The sequence below is a fragment of the Lathyrus oleraceus genome, chromosome 5 (assembly GCF_024323335.1).
Source record: "Lathyrus oleraceus cultivar Zhongwan6 chromosome 5, CAAS_Psat_ZW6_1.0, whole genome shotgun sequence".
In the NCBI taxonomy this organism is placed as follows: Eukaryota; Viridiplantae; Streptophyta; class Magnoliopsida; order Fabales; family Fabaceae; genus Lathyrus; species Lathyrus oleraceus.
Window position 1 is genome coordinate 174,480,692 of NC_066583.1, and position 8,934 is coordinate 174,489,625.

An 8,934-nucleotide genomic window follows, 5' to 3' on the forward strand; every position below is an offset into this window, starting at 1 on the left:
GTAAACACATTTGCTGAAGGATTACACATCGTTGAAATATTAAAGGTTTGTGTATATGTAGAAACACGATAAATTTTGCTTTCAAGTCGTTTAATTAGGGTTTAACTACTGAATAAATGCACATAGTTGAAAGATTGAAGACTTGAATTAAAAAACTTATATAACAAATTTCTATAGATTTTGCAAAATACGTCGTTGAAAGATTGAAGGTTTGCAAAACACCTTGTTGAAAGATTGAAGGTTTGATTTGACAAATTTCTACGGATTTTGCAAAACAAGTCGTTGAAAGATTGAAGATTTGATTTGACAAATTTCTACGATTTTGCAAAATACGTCGTTGAAAATCGTTCAATTAGAGTTTAAAAAGAGTTAGGTAATGCCCTTCAAATTCTATCAGGTCACAAGTTTTTTTCCAAAAAAAAACATCATCAACATCATTGATGATCAAGGAGATCAACATTTAAACAAACAAAATTGTTTAGAGATTAGATGAGATTAATCGAGAAATATTTTAATAAACACGTCAAAAAATATAAATATATCAGATTATAAACTTACTATTAAAATACCAAATCCTTTAAAAAGATGCAAATTATAAACTATATTGAATAAGAAATAATATCACGATCTTTGTTAGTCCAAGAAATCCAAAATGTAAACTTTTTTGAATAAAAAAAACTTTTATAATCAACTTATGTCATAAGCAATCCAAACATAAACTAGTTATTATGAAAGAAACAAAGGTAGGTGTAGAAAAGTATTACGTAAGTGATTGAAATAGTTGGACACACATTATAATTACCATGTATTCTGGAGGAATATAAGATGCGTGACGTAGTAACAAGTGTGGTGACAAGCGTGACTAAATGGGCAGTTATGGTAATTTAAATTTTAATCACATTATTTTTTTTACAATATTATTATCATCATGTCCATTCCCATACCATAAGTGTTCATTTTTTCCTTTCATAACTTCGTTCATCCTCATCACTTTCATAACCCAACACAAAACACAACACATCAAAACTCCAACGTTATTCTCACCAAAAAGTTTGTGCAGCGATTAAATCCACAATTACCCTTTTAACCCCGCACCCATTTCTCTCCTTTTTATATTCTCTATGTGTTTTCTCAACTAGTTTTCACTTTGATCTTTTCTTAATCTTCATTTTTTAGATACAACCCAGGCAAGCTTTATTTATTTATTTTTAATTTTGTTTTTTTCAATTTGTTTATTATTATTCTTATTATTTTTATTATTATTATTATATTTGTAACTAGTTCAATATATTGATACAGATTCACTGAAAATTCTGAAAGCTGATAAAAAATAAAAAAAGTTACAACTTTTTCCTTAGAGAAGTGATTATGGCTGTCGCTGAGAATGTTGGAACCAAAATCGATGCTTCCAGTGAGAATTTGGACAACAGTGTGGTTTCATCGGACTCAACTGAGGTTGAGAAATCGAAACCCAAAAGCGATCAGAATCTGAACGGCATCAACAACACTAACGGTGGTGTGTTCAATCATCAACAACAAGACAGTGTTGTCCCCGTTCCTGCCGCTGCTATGACTGTGCCGAATGGAAATCATGGCTTCAAGAGTCATCAGATGGGTCAGATGCATGGGAATGGGGTTCAGAATCAGCTTTTGGTGGTGAACAATGGGGGTGAGAGTTTCAAGCGTGAAATGAGGGATTTGGAAGAGTTGTTGTCCAAGTTGAATCCCATGGCTGAGGAGTTTGTTCCTCCGTCACTCATAACTAATTATCAGGGATATTTAGCTGCCGGACCTAATGCTGGGTTTGGTTACCCTAACAATTTTGTGCTTCAGAACAATTCGGGGAATGCTAACGGACAGATTAACAGGAGGGTATGGATAGTTTTTTTGATGTCGTTTTATTCCTGCGATATTTTTAGGTTTTGATCTGTGTTATATATTTTTTTTTAATGTTGTGTTGCAGAGAAAGAATGGATATAATAATGCGAAGCGGAGGGTGAATCATAAAATGGATATGGAGAAAAGAGAAGAGATGATTAGGAGGACTGTTTATGTGTCTGACATTGATCAGCTGGTACATATTTTAGCTGTCTTGTTGTACCTTTCATTTCGGCCTGTTTGCATTGTTTTTCCGCTGTGTATTCATTTGAAGGATTATTGTTTTATGTTGGAATCTAGGTCACTGAAGAGCAGCTGGCAGCTATCTTTCTTAACTGCGGTCAGGTAGAACGGGTTATATTTTGTATCTGATTTCTTGTAACGTAATGCAATGAAACGCGGCAAAGATATACTTTTAAACTAATTATCTGTGCATGGAGCCCTAATCATTAGTAAGATCTGACCATCAGATACATTTGTTACGTTACATTGTCGTTTGTGTTGTTATAGTTTTCGCGGCAAAGATATACTTTTTAAACTAATTATCCGTGCATGGAGCCCCAATCATTAGTAAGATGTGATTGTCAGATACGTTTGTTACGATACGTTGTTGTTTGTGTTATAGTTTCGCGACAAAGATATGCTTTTTAACTAATTATCTGTGCATGGAGCCCCCAATCATTAGTAAGATGTGATTGTCAGATACGTTTGTTACGTTACGTTGTCGTTTGTGTTTTTTATAGTTTCCGCGACAAAGATATACGTTTTAACTAATTTATTGTGCATGGAGCCCCAATCATTAGTAATATGTGACCGTCGGATACACATGTCACGTAACGTTGTCGTTTGTGTTGTTATATTTTCCTTTTCTTAATGATGGTGGACCATATTACTGAGTCAACTAATCTTACGTGGACATAGGTTGTTGATTGCCGTGTATGTGGGGATCCCAATTCTGTTCTTCGGTTTGCCTTCGTCGAGTTTACAGATGAAGGTGACGTCACGTGATCCGTTACATTGTCCTATGTCTTGTAATTATTATCGTTATTTCACTGTATTAACTATATTATATTATATTATGTTACGTATACAGTCGGTGCTAGGACTGCTTTGAACCTGTCTGGAACCATGCTCGGGTTTTACCCATTGAGAGTGCTCCCTTCGAAGACTGCCATTGCACCTGTTAATCCAACATATCTGCCTAGGGTAATGTTTCTATGCCTATTGCATGTTCTACAAAAAGATTGGCTAGAGAGACCTAATAATTTTTATCATTTCTGTTCTGCTTTTCTGACGGTGCTGTATTTTTCATTTTCAGTCTGAAGATGAAAGAGAGATGTGCACTAGAACAATTTATTGCACAAATATCGACAAGAAGGTAGTTCGCCATTTGAACTTTCTTAGAATCTTGCTTGGAGAAACCCTTTGCTCTTTCTCCGCATCTGTATTGCAGCTATTGTGTCTGATAATTCTTATTTGTTGATTGCTACTGCTGCAGCTTACTACAGCAGATGTCAAACACTTCTTTGAATCTCTTTGTGGAGAGGTTTGTAGCAATTCATTGAACCGCACTTCTAGTTTTTATTCTTTGTTAAGGTGCGATGCTTGAATGTTTGTATTCATCGTAAAATACTTTTCTTTGTTATGGTTTATTCATCTAGGTTCAACGCCTGAGGCTTCTTGGGGATTACCATCATTCAACTCGAATTGCTTTTGTGGAGTTCACCGTGGTAATTACTCACTAACTTCTCAATTGTTGTATTTTTATCCGATACTAGTCTCGTTTATGTGGCTATTTTGTACATTATCTATCTATTTAAAAAGTTATAATCGTCAGGTTGCATTCTACCCACAGTTATTAATAGCGGCCACTCCAAGCGCTATCCCGGGATTCTCTCCCGGTGCGGCTATCCTCCTATACGGAGGAGCGGCGTGCATCCCAGTTTTGGATAGCGGCCGGGAAAGCTGGGATAACGGGTTGCGGGAGCGGAGCGCTTCCCGGCCTGGAGTGGTATTCTTCCTTTAGGGCTTTTTTGGAGTACGAAAAGACCCTTTTACCCTTAAAAAATTTTAAAATTGGAAAATTTATTATAGTCGTTCGTGTTTTCTCCTTCTCATTCGCATTTTCACATTTCTCCACCTTATTTCTTCTGTTCAACTGTTTCTCTTGCTCTAACGCCTTCGCTCAACTGCTTCAAGCTTCTCTCTATTCTTCTTCTCTACTTCTGTTTTTTGCTTTTCTATTTTGTTCTCTATCCTGCTCTTCTCTATTCATTGTTTTTCTATTCGTTTTCTTGTTTTTTCTTTCATATCATTGTTTTTTTCCCTTTCTTTTGAAATATATTGATTCTAGGATTAATAACTCTGGTTTACCGCTTCCTTTTCAGTTGTCATTTGTAGTAATGCAGTTATCCCAAATCCCCCCTCCTAAAATAAATTCATTTTGTTTTATTTTGATAAGCACCCTAGAACTTCAAAAGTTCTAAACCCTTCCTCAAACGCTAACTGTCAATGGGTAATAATCAAGCTACCTAAATACTCCGTTAAGCATTTCATATTGTTCGATGTGGGATTTAGGCACCTTGTAATACCCAAGTCTGCTTAGTACTTGAACACCGCCCTTGACATTCAATGTCATGATGCTTTCTCTCTACGTTGTGTCACTCATATTTTCTAACTCAACATTTCCCAAAACTGTCCAGATTTTGAAAAAAAAAGAATCGATGAAAATGAGAAACAAATCTTGATGATTTATTATTGGGATGAAAGAAATTGTGTGCGCGCGTGTGCTCACGTGTAAAGGGTGCTGCTAAGACGCTCCATTTTTTTTTGAAGTATGTTAGCATTAGCACGCTACACCTTTTCCTTGGGTTAACAAACTCCCGTGCATTTTTTCTAGTAAAACTAATTTTATTATTTATCAATTAATAAAAAAAAATACTCTCTACACATTTTTTTTTTGTTCTTTAAAAGAAATTTGTATTCTGGTATTGTTTGCGAGTCGAAACAAGAGCTGTAAATCTCTCATGGCACATATGTGATCAAATATTGGGAATGGCTTCGTCTTGCTTCGTCAAATTCAATGGATTTGATGAAGATTTGGACTGTTTTCGGTTGTCATACACAATTTCCACTCACTTCAAACAGTGTTATCAAATATCCGCCATGGCAGCGCTATGACGGATATATAGGGCGGTTTTTGGACTCGCCGCAATGGTAAATATAGCCGATATTGCAGATTTTTCTGCCATAATCTGCTATAACGGCGCCGCAAAGCAACTGATATGGCGGGATTTTGACTCCACCATGGACCGCCATCCGCCATTGACAACACTGACTTCAAGTGACTATGCTGGTTATGTTCCTCAATATTTTTACCAACAAGCTGATGCTGTTTTCATATAGGAGCCGTGTTTTAGGTTGATTCTGAGTTCATAGTCAAGCTCAGTTTGTGAGATGTTCTTGCATAGAATATTAGGGGGGGAAGACCATCATATCAAATTTATTTTCTTTTAACAAAAAAATTAAATTACAACCGTATGGCTAAATGTAAGCTTTATAGCGATAAATACTTGCATATGAAAACTGAATTAAGGAATCACCAATTAGGTCTTTGAGAGACCTGAACTCCCCACTCTACAATATTTTCTACTCATACCCTTAATTCAATATCTCCCTTCTCTCACATGCTCAGTTAACTACCTAATCATAGGCAATCAACAGTTACAGCGACTTGAATATTTTATTCACTAACTTAGATGTCTCAAACCTCTGTCCCTCTCCTATTTTTGTTTCTGTGCACCCCTCCTAATAGGGGAATAGTAGATTGTTCTGATATTTATTTAAAGAGTAGCATTTTATTATGATTGATGTTTCCTTTGTGCGATTATTTCAAATTTACTATCTTAGCTGTTCATAGCAATATTTTGCAAAATTGCATGTTTTTTTCCTTGTTGTATTCAAAAAGGAAGAAAAACTGTATTAGGAAGCATGCTAATGAAGGAAATATGTTTTTTTTCTGCTAAACTGGAGACAATCTGTGACCATAATGTGTTGAAAATAGGCTGTGATGGTATGGTAAATTTATCTGTATATAATAAAAGAGGTTAATTAAATTAGGATTGAGTGTGTCCCCATGTTTTGCACCTATTTATTGGATAATAATAATGTCAAATTCTTTAGGTAGCCCCACTTTTGGAAATAGCCAACCCATTCTTTTTAAGGGAAGTTACCAGCCTCACTTAATATGGCATATGTGATGGTGAATTTTGATTTTCCCGTGTTTGTTTGTCTTCTAGTATAGATATAAATGTATTTACCAAATCTTGGGTTTCCTTAATTTGAATTAGTGTAGTTATGCCTGTTTGACCTTAATAACTTCAACTTGATGAATTTCATTTTGGGTCCAAATTTGCACTATAAGGCATTATGCCTACTTTTTCATTGTCTTCTTTTGGCAGTGTTCATAATTGATTTGTTCCCATTTTAGTTGATTATTTTGTTGAATGCAGTAAAGCTCTCACACAATAAGATGTTGTTTCTTTTACCTTTGAATTTTATGCATTTCTGTGACATCATAGCATCGATAGTTTCAATTTATATTATTTGTAAGATACTTCTGTTGAATTGCTATTAACTGCTATGGTCCTGATCTTCGATCCCCTGTTAAAAATCTGATTGGAAGACGGATTTAAATGATCAAAGTTTTCTGTATCTTCAAAAATTGATGAAACCTTTTGCTTTTAAGAAATAGATGCCGCGATTAAATATATTATTAACAGTTGTCTCGACAGGATACTACTTATTTCCCCATGTCTCTTATTTTCTTTACTAACTGATGATTTGTTTGCCTTATTCTTTCAGGCTGACAGTGCAATTGCAGCACTGAGCTGTAGTGGCGTGGTTTTGGGCGCACTTGCTATAAGGTTGGATTAACAGATTATCCTTTCATTTCGACTGCTCTAAAAACTTATGTTTTGTCAATTAACCGTTCTTATGTTTTGGTATGCAGGGTGAGTCCATCCAAGACACCAGTCCGCCCTCGCGCAACCCGTCCTCCCATGCACTGAATTGTCTCTCATGTTCCTTGGATGAATGCTGTCAGAGATATATATTTACATATACATACATAGAAACAGATATGTTTTAAGGTACCTGTGGCGTTGAAACGTTTGTCGCCAAAACTTGCAGTATGGTATCTTTTGTTTCTCGTTGGGGCTATATGAGTTATTATGCGTTTTAACTTGTAGAGTTGGATGTCGTTTTGAGGTTCTTTAAGGCTTAATTTATGCTGGTCAGTCTCGCAACGAGAGAATTCTATGGTTGGATGTTTCTAACTTCCAGTGTTTACTGTTTATTTAAAGAAACATGTTTTAGAATCTTGTTTGTTATTAAATTAGCTATTCAGTTTCTGTTTGGATACTTCTTTTGATCTTTCTCATATGCCATATGAAGAGTGACCAATTCTTTGATTGGGTGGCCAACCGAGACCCCGCCGTCACATGTACTTTGTTGTGTCTTTCTTGTCACATTTTTCCACCAACCTTATTTTTAAAACATCAAACACAGACAGACCCAACCCTTGATTGGTTTGATATATAACAACTGAAACCTTAGATTTCTGGTCGGGAGGAAGCAACCTTGGTTTTGGAATGTTTTGAAGTTTGAATCCCTTAGTTCTTTAATTCCATTGTATATTTCAATGTCTACCAAATATATTCCCAATCTCTTTTCCAGACTGGAGTTCAATCTTTCTACCAACCATGCCCTTTTATTATATATATATATATATATATATGGAAAGTTCTTGGTCTAATTTATGATGTCATTTTCTAATGGAATGTGGAGTCTGTTAGCATGATGATATATATCTTGTGTTTTGGCATCTCAGCTAAATCTCTGTAGCATTGTCACCTTTGAAAAAAAGGTGTGATCAAGTCAAATTGATACCGATAGTTGTGATTACGATCAATCTATTATTGTTTTAAATTATTACCAGTATTGACGTCTCATGTCGGCGTCGTGTATCTGTGTGTTTATGGTGAGATGTCAAATTTGTCTATTGGCGTCGTTTTAAAATTATTTGTTACTAAATATTACAGATATTTTTTGAAATAATATTTATTCAACATTACTTTAGTTGTTACTTGTGCATATAATTTGTTGTTGTGAATACGCATTGTTTCTTCTTCAACGTGATTTTCAAAGAGTTGAACATGTTGGTCAATTAATCTCATGTTTCGGAAATGAAATGATAAACTGCCTCAAATTTAAGTTGCGTCAGGTATGACAATTTTGAAAAAAAATAATATTAGTTCTATGGTGAGTATTGATTTTGACAACATCATTTCCAACATAGAAGAAGAACATGTTTGTTTACTCCAGTAATACACCCATCAGCAAATATTATTCGTTTCAATTCTTTTATTTTTGAATGATTTTACTTTTACTTCATCAAACATTTGTTCTATTATTATTTGAAAAATAGGATTTTCAGTAACTTAGAATATTACGTTGAAATCACGAATATATCCAATAAAAGCTGCCATCATAAAAAGAGTCTTAGAATAAGTACTAGTTCATTTAAAATAAAATATTCTACCATAGCCAAGCATCTATGTGTTTTAGAAGGCTCAAGATTGGTTGATTCCACATTTCGTATGTTATTCTATTTTATTTGGAACTCGACACATTTTGCTATGGATTTATTTTTCTTTCCAACTATTCTGTTTTATTGGAGAATATACAGATGGCTTTTCAAAATTTATAGAGGGTGTTCGGGTGGTTTAAAAAATATTTAATCGAGTTTAATAAAAATATATCATTTTAGTAATGTATGAATGAATTGACACAAAATTATGTTGTTCTCTTCATGTATATATGAGTCAATAATTTTTTTATAAAAAATCGAATCAATCAAATAGAACCAAACAACATTGGTTAAGTTTGGTTTTATTTTTAAAAGTCAATTGAATTAAATAAAATAATTTTTTTTCTGCGGTTTAGATGAATTTTAGCGTCCAAACCGCACCGCGAACATCCCTATATGTGACTGAG

General features: G+C 34.4%; 1 protein-coding gene across 1 annotated transcript; it reads left to right on the top strand.

Annotated features, from left to right (window-relative positions):
• The first annotated feature begins 943 nt into the window (after positions 1-943).
• Positions 944-7,256, top strand: LOC127081371 (polyadenylate-binding protein-interacting protein 12). Its single transcript, XM_051021631.1, has 11 exons — positions 944-1,187; positions 1,300-1,872; positions 1,964-2,074; positions 2,179-2,223; positions 2,800-2,872; positions 2,972-3,084; positions 3,197-3,256; positions 3,377-3,424; positions 3,540-3,608; positions 6,742-6,803; positions 6,890-7,256. Exons 2-11 carry the CDS (start codon positions 1,369-1,371, stop codon positions 6,945-6,947), a joined length of 1,143 nt encoding a protein of 380 aa, XP_050877588.1. The 5' UTR covers positions 944-1,187; positions 1,300-1,368; the 3' UTR covers positions 6,948-7,256.
• The last annotated feature ends 1,678 nt before the right edge of the window (positions 7,257-8,934 follow it).

Bases quoted from the DNA above. Each gene is read 5' to 3' on its own strand.
- LOC127081371 (XM_051021631.1), top strand. From the start codon at position 1,369: ATGGCTGTCGCTGAGAATGTTGGAACCAAAATCGATGCTTCCAGTGAG. The intron at 1,873-1,963 runs GTATGGATAGTT...GTTGTGTTGCAG, and splicing joins ACGGACAGATTAACAGGAGG to AGAAAGAATGGATATAATAA. The intron at 2,224-2,799 runs GTAGAACGGGTT...ACGTGGACATAG, and splicing joins TCTTTCTTAACTGCGGTCAG to GTTGTTGATTGCCGTGTATG.